Source organism: Protopterus annectens, chromosome 4.part0 (assembly GCF_019279795.1).
Source record: "Protopterus annectens isolate FY-2018-M chromosome 4.part0, PAN1.0, whole genome shotgun sequence".
In the NCBI taxonomy this organism is placed as follows: domain Eukaryota; kingdom Metazoa; phylum Chordata; order Ceratodontiformes; family Protopteridae; genus Protopterus; species Protopterus annectens.
This window is the reverse complement of record NC_056733.1, coordinates 249,495,440-249,513,248: the sequence shown is the minus strand read 5'-3', so window position 1 is coordinate 249,513,248 and position 17,809 is coordinate 249,495,440. Positions and strand designations below refer to the sequence as shown.

Sequence of the window (17,809 nt, the reverse complement as noted above, 5' to 3'; positions counted from 1 at the left end):
AAGTGTTATTCTTGGCTTGCAATAATGGTAGGCAGAAACCGGACCATAGCAGTGGTTTTATTTGGCAATGTTGCAGTTGCTGGGGGGGGGGCCCGAGCTGCGATGATGCAGGTAGACAAAGTGTGCTATGCAGACTTGTCTGGTAGGTATCCTTATTAAAAAGTGTTATTCTTGGCTTGCAATAATGGTAGGGAGAAACCGGACCATAGCAGTGGTTTTATCTGGCAATATTGCAGTTGCTGGGGGCGGGGACCCAAGCTGTGATGATGCGCTATGCAGACTTGTCTGGTAGGTATCTTTATTAAAAAGTGTTATTCTTGGCTTGCAATAACTGTAGGGAGAAACCGGACCATAGCAGTGGTTTTATCTGGCAATGTTGCAGTTGCTGGGGGGGGGGTGAGCTGCGATGATGCAGGTAGACCAAGTGTGCTATGCAGACTTGTCTGGTAGGTATCCTTATTAAAAAAGTGTTATTCTTGGCTTGCAATAACTGTAGGGAGCAACCGGACTGTAGCTGTGGTTTTATCTGGCAATATTGCAGTTGCTGGGGCCTGAGCTGCAATGATGCAGGTAGACCAAGTGCGCTATGCAGACTTGTCTGGTAGGTATCCTTATTGAATAGTGTTGTTCTTGGCTTGCAATAAATGAAGGGAGAAACCGTAGCAGTTGTGTGGATGTGTGTTGCTGTGTTTGTGGAAGGTGAAGGTGTGCCTTTGTAAGTGTGGTTTGAATGTTATGCATTATGAAATTTAGAAATTAAGAGTAAAATTTTGCTCAGTGAAGTCCCTAGCAATTTCATCACTGCTTGATTCAGACATATACATTCCCTTGTGTTTGTCAGTACTATGTTTGAGTGCATTATTTTGGAGTGTGGTATCACTGCTACAGCTGCTGGTACTCTTTCAATAAAAGTATATGCTTCTCCAGGAGTCTGTTGCTGAGAGGATGAGAAACACACTACAAGTATACAACTAAGACAAACTACATAAAGCAATAGTAAAAAAGTACTAGGTCACATCAGATGCTTGGGAGGTCATTGTTAAGAAACCGAGAATTGTTGTAAAATTTATCATTAAATACCATAAGTTCAGGTTATACTATAAGAGAATAACTATGTAAAGATAACCATGTCAGCAGCCAAAATGCATTACAAGTTGAATATTTTACTGTGCACATTTTAAAAAATGGATAGACTAGGCTAAACTCTGGACTGATGAGTTTGCTTTTTTTTTTTTATTCTTGGGAATTGCTATTCAGAAGTGAAATACAATACCCCACTCGGGCATTATAGATAAGCTCACCAGCTTAAATATAACCCCGTATGTCACTAGATGGATTGCAAACTGGCTCAAGGACAGAACCCACATGGTTAGAATTGCTGGAGCCATGTCAGACTCCAAACCATTTACAAGTGGTGTCCCACAAGGCTCAGTCCTGGGACCTCTCTTGTTCGGTATATATTTCTTGGAGGTACAGGCCAACACGGAAGGAATGTGGCTGACCAAGTTCGCAGATGACTGCAAACTGGGTGCCATAATCGACTCTCCAGCCAACACAAGCATCCTCCAAAAGGGCCTCATAGAAACAGACAACTGGTGCCAGAGCCATGGCCTCAAGCTAAATGCCAAAAAGTGTATAGTCATCCCCTTTGGCAAAAACAAAGTGCCCACAAATTACCACATAGGTGGTAATCCATTAAGTACAGAAGAAGTAATTAGGGACCTGGGGACCCAAGTTGATAGCAATCTCTCATTTGACAACCACATGGCCAAAGTGGTTAGAAAAACATTTTATATAGCCCACCTAATCATGAAGGGATTCACATCTAGATCAGGGGAGGTCATCGTGCCTTTTTACTCATCCCTCATCAGGCCCATAATTGAGTACAGTGCCCCTTTTGGGATGTACCTTACCAGACACCTGCAGCAACTGGAAAGACCCTAAAAGTACCTCACCAAGAGGATCAAAGGGCTCAAACAGATTCCATATGCTGTCCGGTTAAAGAAACTCCAGCTCTACTCAGTGGCATACTGCCTGTTCAGAGGCAATCTGTGCCTGACGTATAAAGCCATGTCCAGCCTGGAATTAATGGACATGCTGCACCTCAGAAAATCCAAATCCCATCGAGCTACGCGCTTGAGAGACTTGAACCTCAGCACTGAAATAAATAGGAGATGCTGGAGGGACAGATTCATAACCCAGAGGCTCCCTTCACTCTGGAATAAAATCCCAGTCCAGGTTAGGCAGAGTCCTCATTGACTCTCTTCAAGAGGAATCTTGATGAGTGGATGGGAGATCGTAGGTTTACCTCGGGTATCACTTCTGTGTCACTGTTAGACAGAGGCACAGTATACTAACCTCGAAAAAGGGCATAGCAAAATAAATTTAAAATGGGTGGCGAAAGCCAAACACATTCTGGCTAGGCTTATAAATGCCCTAGGGCAGATAGCCTCGTATGAACCTATGAACCTATAAGAGACATACAAGGGAACAGTTTTAGTGGCACACCAGGCTATTTTTTTATTTCTATTGTCATGCAAAGCTGACTAAATAGTTGAATCTAGCAAAGCTGGAAATGTGAGACTGTAGCCCACTGAAGGAGGGGAGATGGGAGGAGTAACCTGGCCAGGAACTGAAACTTGCAAAACTGCTCCTTGTGAAAAGTCTTTTTTATCTCAGTAATTTGTTGACACTTTTGCAAGTTTCTTTCAGTGAATGTGTAGTACATCAGTAGGAACAACATTTGTAAAACTCAACGCATACCAGTCAATGACACATGAGCTGCAGACTCTCAAACTTGGCAGTTTTTTTCAGGAGTTCCATTGTAAGTGAATGGAAGTCTAGTCTGACAACAAATGGTAGGGCTATTTGTCCTCACAGTCTGCATTATAGGACAGATTTAGCTTTCCAAAGGAATCACCATGTCTGCCTCCATGAGGGCAGACAAGAGTAAAAACAAAATAAAATTAGGAATGAGTACTTACTTTGCTGAAGGCAGCTTTGGGAGGTGTAGTAAATCATGGCAAGATGAAAAATATATGTTTTCTTCATCATTTGCCCGTAGTGGTCCTTTGCTTTTCACTTTCCTGTAAGTCTGCCCACAACCTCATAGCATGACATTCACCTATAAAATGCAACTACCCACTTAGACTGCTTTATCTACATATCCAACCTTTCACACATCCGCAGCACTATCAGCAAAAGCAAGTACTATTCATAGGACTATGATTAGTGGGAAGGTTGGTGATGTAAGATGGGAGAAGCTGCAATGTAAATAATGAGTTAAGATTGTTTTAATGAAGGTTTTGCAAAGGAAGAGGAAATTATGGTGTGGGGTTGTTGAGAATGGGGTTAGTGGTGAGGTTTTGTTATTTTCTGCTTAGAGTTAGCTGCTGTGATTAGTTATAGATAGTGCAGCTTTAAGAGGGGTGGTGTTCATCATGAAATGTTGGTGGAGGAACATGATGTATAAATTTAGAGTTCCTGGAAGTGGATGGGGAATTGGAGAAAACTGTATCACATCTTCCAATCAGTGGGAGTCAATCAGCTCAGTGAATAGGAGCTTCCTCTGTTAAGCTGTTAAACTTCCTTAACCCCTCACTCATGTAAAAAGTCAGAACAGAATTACTCTGTATTGTAAAAAAAAAAAATATATATATATATATATATATATATATATATATATATATATATAATATATACATACAGTATATATACACACACACACACATATATATATATATATATATATATATATATATATATATATATATATATATATATATATATATATATGTATATAGACAGTATTACTTGTACTACAAAGAAATGGAAATTGTACTATTTGGTTCAATGACCCTAAGGATTTAGACTAGCTGCCTGTAAGGTCCCAATACATTGCCACTGTCACAGCTCCCCTCAACACAGCAATAGCAGACCTTTCAAAATAATTACAATTCTGCCCTAAACAGATTTTTGGGGAGCTCTTCTTTTGAGACATCAGCATCAGATTATATCATTTGCACTTTGGGTTAATCTATTAATGCTGCTATTTTAGGGATAGGAGAAGTATGCATGAATTGCCACCAGTGATGAGCCATGAAAACATGAGTCCCAAATATGCTTAGCAGATCTGAAACATAGCACAGAGTGAGAATTTGGTTATGCATTATTTAAAGAGGTCTAATTATCAGTTTATTACACTGGCTCTAAATGATTGTTACTGTTGAATTGATACCCTGACGCCATGTGCAAAAATGGTTGTGGATGGATTACTGGGTGCTGCTGGAAAAACTAATATCCCATAAATTGCGATATAACAGGAGTTAGAACAAGGGCTTAGAAAGTGCATAGAGTAGTGCAGTAGAGAAACATCTTGAGAGGTGTTAGAAATGGCTGGAATGTAGCTTAAAATGGAGAGACAGAAACAAATATATAAAAAGAGACACAGTCAAAGTTAGGAGGATCTTTCTATGCATTAAAACAAAAGCAGTAAAATAATATTTCCACATCAATTACCATAACTGCCACATCAAATATACATCTTTCCCATCATTCAGATATTATATAGGCATCTAAAGTGAGATAAAATACAATTTGAAAAAAATGTCTATATAAACAATCATTTAATAAGTACTGATCTTCCAAGGGAGAAGTGCAAGTGTCATCTGCGATGAAAGGATGGGAAACAGGGTGCTTTAATAAAACAATGCATGAAGGTGTCTGGGATGAGTGTATGTTTACAGTGTCTAAGAAGGTAAGAGAAGATAGGCAACACCAAGGAATGTCAAAGACGCTTTCTTGAAATAACCAGGGATCAGAGGTTTTGCACACCTCCCAAGAAGTGGAAAATGCTCAGTCTATGCAATTAGGAGCATTCTCAGATACGCTGTTAAAATTCCTAAGCCTCTCGTTCATGCAAAAGTTAGAATACAACTATGCTGTATCATAAAAAAATAAATATGTATTTCAAGTTTTACTTCTACTATGAAGCAGAAAAGATTGCACTATTAGATTCAGTGTTTTATGGCCATAAGGACTAACTGCCTGTAAGGCCTAAATATGTTGCTTCAGTAGAGGTGTGTGACCAGCTAGTATTGTATCTCTCCTTAATCAAGAGTAGCCTTTTCAGAATCATTGAAATTATGCATAAAATAAACATTTTGTGTATCTTTTTGCTTAAGACACCAGCATCAGCTATTACCTTTTCCACTTTGGGTTAATATATTGATGCTACTCTTTCAGCGATGTGCAATAATGTGTTTGCACTTCCTTACTTGGTGAGTTTCAAAGATTGTCATAGCCAGGGCATTGTAGTGGGGATAAGCTCCCACTATCTATAAAATACTTCCACAGCATGCATCTCTAATAGCCTCTGACAACCCAAGTCCAGCTCCTGGCCTTCACATATGGCTTAGTTTCTAAGCCTGGTGAAACCATTTGTACTGACAGGAGAACGGGTGAAGGCTGGGTGGCTGGTGTCTTAAAAACAGTTGCTTGAGGCAGGTGGGCTCATTGGCCTGGGAAGGCAGCCCACCTAGGAGAGGGTCAACTTTGACTTAAAACCTCTGCTGCCTTGTGACAATGCCTAGTCATGGTGAAGGCTTCACGAGTAAACCCCAAGGAAAAATCCAGAAATGGAACCCCTAAGGCAATTTAAGGTTGTACTCAACTTCACTCTGGCAGCTCCTGCAGTGACACTGATGCTAAGTTATACAGGCCTTTCCTTTCCCTTTGGATTACATCAGTGGCATGGAGAGTGGAAACCTGCTGCTGGGCATCAGCTGTTTCCTCAAAATTCACTTGCCCGGGGCTGTGCCCTGTAGATGACACTCCAGCATCACTTTGTGAGGGTGAGACAACATGGGAAGCAGCAGTTACCATTGATAAGCCAAGACACTCAATTGACATGGAGTGAGGTGCCAGTGGCTGCTTCTGATGGTGGAAGAGATCCTTTAATTTCACTGGGCAGCTACCACCCACCTTATGTTGTGCAGCCCCAAGCTAAATAGCTGCTACCTCACCATGGTACACTTGCTCCACTGGATATTTGGGGCATGGAAACCCCCTACAGGCGAATCTTTAATCATATACCTGGAAAAAAGCAACAAAATAAAACAGCCTTTAGGCTGGGCACATGCAACATAAGGATGATGACTCAAGGCCTTACAGAAGATCTACAGAACATCAGTAATGCTCGAAAGACGGCAGTCAGTAACCATGAGCTGAGCAATTTGCAGATGGACATTGTGGTGCTCCAGGAAAAACAAGGCTGTCATCCATTGGATGTTTCAGGGAGAAGAACCTTACTTTTTTCTGGCATAGGAAGCTTCCAGAAGTGAACAAGGAACATGGTGTTGGTTTCAGAAACAGAAATAACCTCACTGGCTTAGTTATACCACCAAATGTGGGAAATGAGAGACTGGTGAAAATTCAACTGCAAACACCAGAGGCCATGGTCAACATCTACATCATCTACATGCCTACTTGAAATTCTTCCTGGGAAGTCAAGGACAAGTTGTATGATGAACTTAGAGCTACCATTAGTGAGGTCCCTTCCCATGAACCATTATTTATTTTTGGCGACTTTATTGCCAGAGTTGGCAGTGACCATCACAGCTGGCCATCATGTCTGGGACAGTTCAGAAGAGGAAAGATGAATGAAAACAGACAGCATCTCCTTGAACTTTGTTCCCAATATGACCCCTGCATAACCAACACCTTCTTCAGTGTCATACCCCAACACAAAGTTTCATGGCAATACGCAAAATCAAAACACTGCATCAGCTTGACCTCTTCCTCACCAAATACAGCAGTTCAGGTAGTCAGGGTAACACACAGTTACCACAGTGCAGACTGTGGTACTGACCACTTGCTCATGTGTAGTAAGGTGAACATTCAGCTATGAAGGTTCTTTTGCTCTAAAAAGGAAGGGAGACCACACACTGACATAGGCAAGACTCATGACCCTTCAAAAGTATGCAAGTTTGTTCAAGCACTTAAAGAGGCCTTGCCTCACCTGAATGTCACTGACACCAGCAAGAGATGAGAAAAACTATGGGATGCCATCAATAACACTGCGATGTCTATCTCTGGGAAGAAGACAGTCAAGTGTGCTGATTGGTTTGAAGTCCACACTGAAGTGCTGACACCCTTGACTGAGAAAAAAAGACAGGCACTGGCTGCATTCAGGTCCTCTCCCAATGAGGGGATCTTGCAGGAACTCTGGTGTGCTTGGAGTCATGTGCAGCAGGTAGCTTGGCAGTGTGCAAATGATTAGTAGCTTCAATTTTGCTTTAAGATTCAGCAGGTGCCGCAGACATTGGTTACATGAGAAGAATGTATGATGGGATCAAGCAAGCTATCAGTCCATCACGAGGGAAAATCACCCCACTTAATTTGGCTACAGGTGAGATCTTGAAGGAGTGAAGCAAGCAGATGGAATGCTGGGTAGAACACTACTTGCAGCTGTATGCCAGAGCAACAGTAGTTATGGACAGAGCCCTGAATGCCATCGAGCATCTGACAACTATGTCTGAACTTGCTGCTGAGCCCACCTTGGAGAAACGCAATGATGTGTTAAAAGCACTCTTTTCTGGAAAACCCCCCAGGAAAGATGGTATTCCCTCAGAAATCCTTAAATGTGCCAAGTACCCTAATCTCAGAGCTCCATGCAATACTTTACCAATGCTGGAGAGAAGGCAGTATACCACAAGATATGAGTGATGTTAACATAGTTACTATATACAAGAATAAGGATGAACAAAGTTATTTTAACAACTATCATGGCATCTCCCTTCTCAGTAACATGGAGAAGCTGTTTACACATGTCCTGAAGAGGCTTCACATTCATGCAGAGAGAGTTTACCCCGAGTTTCAGTGTGAGTTCAGAGCTGAACGATCTGCTTAGACATGGTTTTCTCTGTTAGGCACCTACAAGAAAAGTGCAGGGAGCAGAACAAACCTCCCTATATTGCCTTCATTGATCTGACTAAGCCATTTGTGTTTGTCAGTAGGAAAGGTCTGTTTGTGATTCAAAGATTGGCTGCCCTCCAACACTGCTTAGCATTATCAGGGTCTTTCATGAAACATGAAGGGGACCATTATGTACGATGGATCCACATCTGAATTTCCTTGAATTCCCAGTTGAGTGAAGCAGGGGTGTGCACTGACTCCAATGTTATTTGGTATTTTCTTTTCTGTTCTATTGAAATTTGCTTTCAGAACTACCACAGAGGGTATCTTTCTCCAAAGCAGAATAGACAGCCACCTCTTCAAACTGCCAAGGTTTAGATCAAAGACCACGGTGCTTAGGGAGCACCTAAGGAAGTTCCTGTTTGCTGATGATGCAGCTATGCAAATTTGTCTGGTAGGTATCTTTATTAAAAAGTGTTATTCTTGGCTTGCAATAACTGTAGGGAGAAACCGGACTGTAGCAGTGGTTTTATCTGGCAATGTTGCAGTTGCTGGGGGTCGGGACCCTAGCTGCGATGATGCAGGTAGACAAAGTGTGCTATGCTATCTGGCAATGTTGCAGTTGCTGGGGGTGGGGGGACCTAAGCTACGATGATGCGCTAAGCAGACTTGTCTGGTAGGTATCTTTATTAAAAAGTGTTATTCTTGGCTTGCAATAACTGTAGGGAGAAACCAGACTGTAGCAGTGGTTTTATCTGGCAATGTTGCAGTTGCTGGGGGGGCGACCGAGCTGCGATGATGCAGGTAGACCAAGTGTGCTATGAAGACTTGTCTGGTAGGTATCTTTATTAAAAAGTGTTATTCTTGGCTTGCAATAACTGTAGGGAGAAACCGGACCGTAGCAGTGGTTTTATCTGGCAATGTTGCAATTTCTGGGGGGGACGATGACCCGAGCTGTGATGATGCAGGTAGACCAAGTGTGCTATGCAAACTTGTCTGGTAGGTATCTTTATTAAAAAGTGTTATTCTTGGCTTGCAATAACTGTAGGGAGAAACCAGACCGTAGCAGTGGTTTTATCTGGCAATGTTGCAGTTGCTGGGGGGGGGGGGGGCACGAGCTGCGATGATGCAGGTAGACAAAGTGTGCTATGCAGACTTGTCTGGTAGGTATCCTTATTAAAAGTGTTATTCTTGGCTTGCAATAATGGTAGGGAGAAACCGGACCATAGCAGTGGTTTTATCTGGCAATGTTGCAGTTGCTGGGGGGGGGGGGACCCAAGCTGCGATGATGCGCTATTCAGACTTGTCTGGTAGGTATCTTTATTAAAAAGTGTTATTCTTGGCTTGCAATAACTGTAGGGAGAAACCAGACTGTAGCAGTGGTTTTATCTGGCAATGTTACAGTTGCTGGGGGGGGGGGGACCGAGCTGCGATGATGCTGGTAGACCAAGTGTGCTATGCAGACTTGTCTGGTAGGTATCCTTATTAAAAAGTGTTATTCTTGGCTTGTGATAATGGTAGGGGGAAACCAGACCATAGCAGTGGTTTTATCTGGCAATGTTGCAGTTGCTGGGGGGGGGGGGGCCCGAGCTGCGATGATGCAGGTAAACCAAGTGTGCTATGCAGACTTGTCTGGTAGGTATCTTTATTAAAAAGTGTTATTCTTGGCTTGCAATAACTGTAGGGAGAAACCAGACCGTAGCAGTGGTTTTATCTGGCAATGTTGCAGTTTCTGGTGGGGAGGGATGACCTGAGCTGCGATGATGCAGGTAGACCAAGTGTGCTATGCAGACTTGTCTGGTAGGTATCTTTATTAAAAAGTGTTATTCTTGGCTTGCAATAACTGTAGGGAGAAACCGGACCATAGCAGTGGTTTTATCTGGCAATGTTGCAGTTTCTGGGGGTGGGGACGACCCGAGCTGCGATGATGCAGGTAGACCAAGTGTGCTATGCAGACTTGTCTGGTAGGTATCCTTATTAAAAAGTGTTATTCTTGTCTTGCAATAATGGTAGGGAGAAACCGGACCGTAGCAGTGGTTTTATCTGGCAATGTTGCAGTTGCTGGGGGGGGGGACGATGACCCGAGCTGCGATGATGCAGGTAGACAAAGTGTGCTATGAAGACTTGTCTGGTAGGTATCTTTATTAAAAGTGTTATTCTTGGCTTGCAATAACTGTAGGGAGAAACGGACTGTAGCAGTGGTTTTATCTGGCAATGTTGCAATTTCTGGGGACGATGACCCGAGCTGTGATGATGCAGGTAGACCAAGTGTGCTATGCAGACTTGTCTGGTAGGTATCCTTATTAAAAAGTGTTATTCTTGGCTTGCAATAATGGTAGGGAGAAACCGGACCGTAGCAGTGGTTTTATCTGGCAATGTTGCAGTTGCTGGGGGGGGGGGGTGATGACCCGAGCTGCGATGATGCAGGTAGACCAAGTGTGCTATGCAAACTTGTCTGGTAGGTATCTTTATTAAAAAGTGTTATTCTTGGCTTGCAATAACTGTAGGGAGAAACCGGACCGTAGCTGTGGTTTTATCGGGCAATGTTGCAGTTGCTGGGGGGGGGGGGGACCCGAGCTGCGATGATGCAGGTAGACAAAGTGTGCTATGCAGACTTGTCTGGTAGGTATCCTTATTAAAAAGTGTTATTCTTGGCTTGCAATAATGGCAGGGAGAAGCCGGACCATAGCAGTGGTTTTATCTGGCAATGTTGCAGTTGCTGGGGGGGGGGACCCAAGCTGCGATGATGCGCTATTCAGACTTGTCTGGTAGGTATCTTTATTAAAAAGTGTTATTCTTGGCTTGCAATAACTGTAGGGAGAAACCAGACTGTAGCAGTGGTTTTATCTGGCAATGTTGCAGTTGCTGGGGGGGGGGGGGACCGAGCTGCGATGATGCAGGTAGACCAAGTGTGCTATGCAGACTTGTCTGGTAGGTATCCTTATTAAAAAGTGTTATTCTTGGCTTGCAATAATGGTAGGGGGAAACCAGACCATAGCAGTGGTTTTATCTGGCAATGTTGCAGTTGCTGGGGGGGGGGGCCCGAGCTGCGATGATGCAGGTAGACCAAGTGTGCTATGCAGACTTGTCTGGTAGATATCTTTATTAAAAAGTGTTATTCTTGGCTTGCAATAACTGTAGGGAGAAACCGGACCATAGCAGTGGTTTTATCTGGCAATGTTGCAGTTTCTGGTGGGGAGGGACGACCTGAGCTGCGATGATGCAGGTAGACCAAGTGTGCTATGCAGACTTGTCTGGTAGGTATCTTTATTAAAAAGTGTTATTCTTGGCTTGCAATAACTGTAGGGAGAAACCAGACCATAGCAGTGGTTTTATCTGGCAATGTTGCAGCTTCTGGTGGGGAGGGATGACCTGAGCTGCGATGATGCAGGTAGACCAAGTGTGCTATGCAGACTTGTCTGGTAGGTATCTTTATTAAAAAGTGTTATTCTTGGCTTGCAATAACTGTAGGGAGAAACCGGACCGTAGCAGTGGTTTTATCTGGCAATGTTGCAGTTTCTGGGGGGGGGGGATGACCCGAGCTGCGATGATGCAGGTAGACCAAGTGTGCTATGCAGACTTGTCTGGTAGGTATCCTTATTAAAAAGTGTTATTCTTGTCTTGCAATAATATTAGGGAGAAACCGGACCGTAGCAGTGGTTTTATCTGGCAATGTTGCAGTTGCTGGGGGTGGGGGGACCCAAGCTACGATGATGCGCTATGCAGACTTGTCTGGTAGGTATCTTTATTAAAAAGTGTTATTCTTGGCTTGCAATAACTGTAGGGAGAAACCAGACTGTAGCAGTGGTTTTATCTGGCAATGTTGCAGTTGCTGGGGGGACGACCGAGCTGCGATGATGCAGGTAGACCAAGTGTGCTATGAAGACTTGTCTGGTAGGTATCTTTATTAAAAAGTGTTATTCTTGGCTTGCAATAACTGTAGGGAGAAACCGGACCGTAGCAGTGGTTTTATCTGGCAATGTTGCAATTTCTGGGGGGGGACGATGACCCGAGCTGTGATGATGCAGGTAGACCAAGTGTGCTATGCAGACTTGTCTGGTAGGTATCCTTATTAAAAAGTGTTATTCTTGGCTTGCAATAATGGTAGGGAGAAACCGGACCGTAGCAGTGGTTTTATCTGGCAATGTTGCAGTTGCTGGGGGGGGGGGGGATGATGACCCGAGCTGCGATGATGCAGGTAGACCAAGTGTGCTATGCAAACTTGTCTGGTAGGTATCTTTATTAAAAAGTGTTATTCTTGGCTTGCAATAACTGTAGGTAGAAACCGGACCATAGCTGTGGTTTTATCTGGCAATGTTGCAGTTGCTGGGGGGGGACGGGGACCCGAGCTTCGATGATGCAGGTAGACAAAGTGTGCTATGCAGACTTGTCTGGTAGGTATCCTTATTAAAAAGTGTTATTCTTGGCTTGCAATAATGGCAGGGAGAAACCGGACCATAGCAGTGGTTTTATCTGGCAATGTTGCAGTTGCTGGGGGGGGGACCCAAGCTGCGATGATGCGCTATTCAGACTTGTCTGGTAGGTATCTTTATTAAAAAGTGTTATTCTTGGCTTGCAATAACTGTAGGGAGAAACCAGACTGTAGCAGTGGTTTTATCTGGCAATGTTGCAGTTGCTGGGGTGGGGGGGGGGGGAACCGTGCTGCGATGATGCAGGTAGACCAAGTGTGCTATGCAGACTTGTCTGGTAGGTATCCTTATTAAAAAGTGTTATTCTTGGCTTGCGATAATGGTAGGGGGAAACCAGACCATAGCAGTGGTTTTATCTGGCAATGTTGCAGTTGCTGGGGGGGGAGGGCCCGAGCTGCGATGATGCAGGTAGACCAAGTGTGCTATGCAGACTTGTCTGGTAGATATCTTTATTAAAACGTGTTATTCTTGGCTTGCAATAACTGTAGGGAGAAACCGGACCATAGCAGTGGTTTTATCTGGCAATGTTGCAGTTTCTGGTGGGGAGGGACGACCTGAGGTGTGATGATGCAGGTAGACCAAGTGTGCTATGCAGACTTGTCTGGTAGGTATCTTTATTAAAAAGTGTTATTCTTGGCTTGCAATAACTATAGGGAGAAACCGGACCGTAGCAGTGGTTTTATCTAGCAATGTTGCAGTTTCTGGGGGGGGGGGGCGACCCGAGCTGCGATGATGCAGGTAGACCAAGTGTGCTATGCAGACTTGTCTGGTAGGTATCCTTATTAAAAAGTGTTATTCTTGTCTTGCAATAATGGTAGGGAGAAACCGGACCGTAGCAGTGGTTTTATCTGGCAATGTTGCAGTTGCTGGGGGGTGGTGGTGACCCGAGCTGCGATGATGCAGGTAGACCAAGTGTGCTATGCAGACTTGTCTGGTAGGTATCCTTATTAAAAAGTGTTATTCTTGGCTTGCAATAATGGTAGGGAGAAACCGGACCATAGCAGTGGTTTTATCTGGCAATGTTGCAGTTGCTGGGGGGGGGGTGACCGGACCTGCGATGATGCAGGTAGACCAAGTGTGCTATGCAGACTTGTCTGGTAGGTATCCTTATTAAAAAGTGTTATTCTTGTCTTGCAATAATGGTAGGGAGAAACCGGACCGTAGCAGTGGTTTTATCTGGCAATGTTGCAGTTGCTGGGGAGGACGCGATGACCCGAGCTGCGATGATGCAGGTAGACCAAGTGTGCTATGCAGACTTGTCTGGTAGGTATCCTTATTAAAAAGTGTTATTCTTGGCTTGCAATAATGGTAGGCAGAAACCGGACCATAGCAGTGGTTTTATTTGGCAATGTTGCAGTTGCTGGGGGGGGGGGCCCGAGCTGCGATGATGCAGGTAGACAAAGTGTGCTATGCAGACTTGTCTGGTAGGTATCCTTATTAAAAAGTGTTATTCTTGGCTTGCAATAATGGTAGGGAGAAACCGGACCATAGCAGTGGTTTTATCTGGCAATATTGCAGTTGCTGGGGGCGGGGACCCAAGCTGTGATGATGCGCTATGCAGACTTGTCTGGTAGGTATCTTTATTAAAAAGTGTTATTCTTGGCTTGCAATAACTGTAGGGAGAAACCGGACCATAGCAGTGGTTTTATCTGGCAATGTTGCAGTTGCTGGGGGGGGGGGGTGAGCTGCGATGATGCAGGTAGACCAAGTGTGCTATGCAGACTTGTCTGGTAGGTATCCTTATTAAAAAGTGTTATTCTTGGCTTGCAATAACTGTAGGGAGAAACCGGACTGTAGCAGTGGTTTTATCTGGCAATGTTGCAGTTGCTGGGGGGGGCCTGAGCTGCAATGATGCAGGTAGACCAAGTGCGCTATGCAGACTTGTCTGGTAGGTATCCTTATTGAATAGTGTTGTTCTTGGCTTGCAATAAATGAAGGGAGAAACCGTAGCAGTTGTGTGGATGTGTGTTGCTGTGTTTGTGGAAGGTGAAGGTGTGCCTTTGTAAGTGTGGTTTGAATGTTATGCATTATGAAATTTAGAAATTAAGAGTAAAATTTTGCTCAGTGAAGTCCCTAGCAATTTCATCACTGCTTGATTCAGACATATATATTCCCTTGTGTTTGTCAGTACTATGTTTGAGTGCATTATTTTGGAGTGTGGTATCACTGCTACAGCTGCTGGTACTCTTTCAATAAAAGTATATGCTTCTCCAGGAGTCTGTTGCTGAGAGGATGAGAAACACACTACAAGTATACAACTAAGACAAACTACATAAAGCAATAGTAAAAAAGTACTAGGTCACATCAGATGCTTGGGAGGTCATTGTTAAGAAACCGAGAATTGTTGTAAAATTTATCATTAAATACCATAAGTTCAGGTTATACTATAAGAGAATAACTATGTAAAGATAACCATGTCAGCAGCCAAAATGCATTACAAGTTGAATATTTTACTGTGCACATTTTAAAAAATGGATAGACTAGGCTAAACTCTGGACTGATGAGTTTGCTTTTTTTTATTCTTGGGAATTGCTATTCAGAAGTGAAATACAATACCCCACTCGGGCATTATAGATAAGCTCACCAGCTTAAATATAACCCGTATGTCACTAGATGGATTGCAAACTGGCTCAAGGACAGAACCCACATGGTTAGAATTGCTGGAGCCATGTCAGACTCAAACCATTTACAAGTGGTGTCCCACAAGGCTCAGTCCTGGGACCTCTCTTGTTCGGTATATATTTCTTGGAGGTACAGGCCAACATGGAAGGAATGTGGCTGACCAAGTTCGCAGATGACTGCAAACTGGGTGCCATAATCGACTCTCCAGCCAACACAAGCATCCTCCAAAAGGGCCTCATAGAAACAGACAACTGGTGCCAGAGCCATGGCCTCAAGCTAAATGCCAAAAAGTGTATAGTCATCCCCTTTGGCAAAAACAAAGTGCCCACAAATTACCACATAGGTGGTAATCCATTAAGTACAGAAGAAGTAATTAGGGACCTGGGGACCCAAGTTGATAGCAATCTCTCATTTGACAACCACATGGCCAAAGTGGTTAGAAAAACATTTTATATAGCCCACCTAATCATGAAGGGATTCACATCTAGATCAGGGGAGGTCATCGTGCCTTTTACTCATCCCTCATCAGGCCCATAATTGAGTACAGTGCCCCTTTTGGGATGTACCTTACCAGACACCTGCAGCAACTGGAAAGACCCTAAAAGTACCTCACCAAGAGGATCAAAGGGCTCAAACAGATTCCATATGCTGTCCGGTTAAAGAAACTCCAGCTCTACTCAGTGGCATACTGCCTGTTCAGAGGCAATCTGTGCCTGACGTATAAAGCCATGTCCAGCCTGGAATTAATGGACATGCTGCACCTCAGAAAATCCAAATCCCATCGAGCTACGCGCTTGAGAGACTTGAACCTCAGCACTGAAATAAATAGGAGATGCTGGAGGGACAGATTCATAACCCAGAGGCTCCCTTCACTCTGGAATAAAATCCCAGTCCAGGTTAGGCAGAGTCCCTCATTGACTCTCTTCAAGAGGAATCTTGATGAGTGGATGGGAGATCGTAGGTTTACCTCGGGTATCACTTCTGTGTCACTGTTAGACAGAGGCACAGTATACTAACCTCGAAAAAGGGCATAGCAAAATAAATTTAAAATGGGTGGCGAAAGCCAAACACATTCTGGCTAGGCTTATAAATGCCCTAGGGCAGATAGCCTCGTATGAACCTATGAACCTATAAGAGACATACAAGGGAACAGTTTTAGTGGCACACCAGGCTATTTTTTTATTTCTATTGTCATGCAAAGCTGACTAAATAGTTGAATCTAGCAAAGCTGGAAATGTGAGACTGTAGCCCACTGAAGGAGGGGAGATGGGAGGAGTAACCTGGCCAGGAACTGAAACTTGCAAAACTGCTCCTTGTGAAAAGTCTTTTTTATCTCAGTAATTTGTTGACACTTTTGCAAGTTTCTTTCAGTGAATGTGTAGTACATCAGTAGGAACAACATTTGTAAAACTCAACGCATACCAGTCAATGACACATGAGCTGCAGACTCTCAAACTTGGCAGTTTTTTTCAGGAGTTCCATTGTAAGTGAATGGAAGTCTAGTCTGACAACAAATGGTAGGGCTATTTGTCCTCACAGTCTGCATTATAGGACAGATTTAGCTTTCCAAAGGAATCACCATGTCTGCCTCCATGAGGGCAGACAAGAGTAAAACAAAATAAAATTAGGAATGAGTACTTACTTTGCTGAAGGCAGCTTTGGGAGGTGTAGTAAATCATGGCAAGATGAAAAATATATGTTTTCTTCATCATTTGCCTGTAGTGGTCCTTTGCTTTTCACTTTCCTGTAAGTCTGCCCACAACCTCATAGCATGACATTCACCTATAAAATGCAACTACCCACTTAGACTGCTTTATCTACATATCCAACCTTTCACACATCCGCAGCACTATCAGCAAAAGCAAGTACTATTCATAGGACTATGATTAGTGGGAAGGTTGGTGATGTAAGATGGGAGAAGCTGCAATGTAAATAATGAGTTAAGATTGTTTTAATGAAGGTTTTGCAAAGGAAGAGGAAATTATGGTGTGGGGTTGTTGAGAATGGGGTTAGTGGTGAGGTTTTTGTTATTTTCTGCTTAGAGTTAGCTGCTGTGATTAGTTATAGATAGTGCAGCTTTAAGAGGGGTGGTGTTCATCATGAAATGTTGGTGGAGGAACATGATGTATAAATTTAGAGTTCCTGGAAGTGGATGGGGAATTGGAGAAAACTGTATCACATCTTCCAATCAGTGGGAGTCAATCAGCTCAGTGAATAGGAGCTTCCTCTGTTAAGCTGTTAAACTTCCTTAACCCCTCACTCATGTAAAAAGTCAGAACAGAATTACTCTGTATTGTAAAAAAAAAAAAAAATATATATATATATATATATATATATATATATATATAATATATACATACAGTATATATACACACACACACACACACACATATATAGGTTCATAGGTTCATAGGTTCATACTAGGCTATCTGCCCGAGGGCATTTACAAGCCTAGCCCATCGTTTTGTGGCTTAGGCCACCCCTTTAGTATGGGGAACTATACCCATTATTTTTCTGTGCCTCTGTCGAGCAGTGACACTGAGGTAATCCCTGGGGTATATCTGCGATCTCCCATCCATTGGTCAAGATTTCTCTTGAACAAGGCCAGCGAGGTGCTCTGCCTCACATGTACCGGGATTTTGTTCCACAGCATAGGGAGTCTTTGGGTGATGAATCTATCCCTCCAGCACGTCCTATTAATAGCCGTGTCAAGGTTTAAGTCTCCGCCCTTGTGGCTCTGATGGATCTAGATTTTTGAGGTGAAGCATATTCATCAAATCTGGGTTTGACATGGCCTTGTATGTTAGGCAAAGGTCACCTCTGAGCAAGCGGTGGCGACTGAA

General features: G+C 43.4%; 1 protein-coding gene across 1 annotated transcript in view; it reads left to right on the top strand.

The window, feature by feature from the left end:
* Positions 1-7,338: 7,338 nt before the first annotated feature.
* Positions 7,339-17,809, top strand: part of LOC122800242 (rhomboid domain-containing protein 3-like) — a 158,024-nt gene continuing 147,553 nt past the window's right edge. The window contains exon 1 of the mRNA XM_044069734.1: positions 7,339-7,408. Coding sequence (XP_043925669.1) covers positions 7,339-7,408 — 70 coding nt within the window. The remainder of the gene's footprint in view (positions 7,409-17,809) is intronic.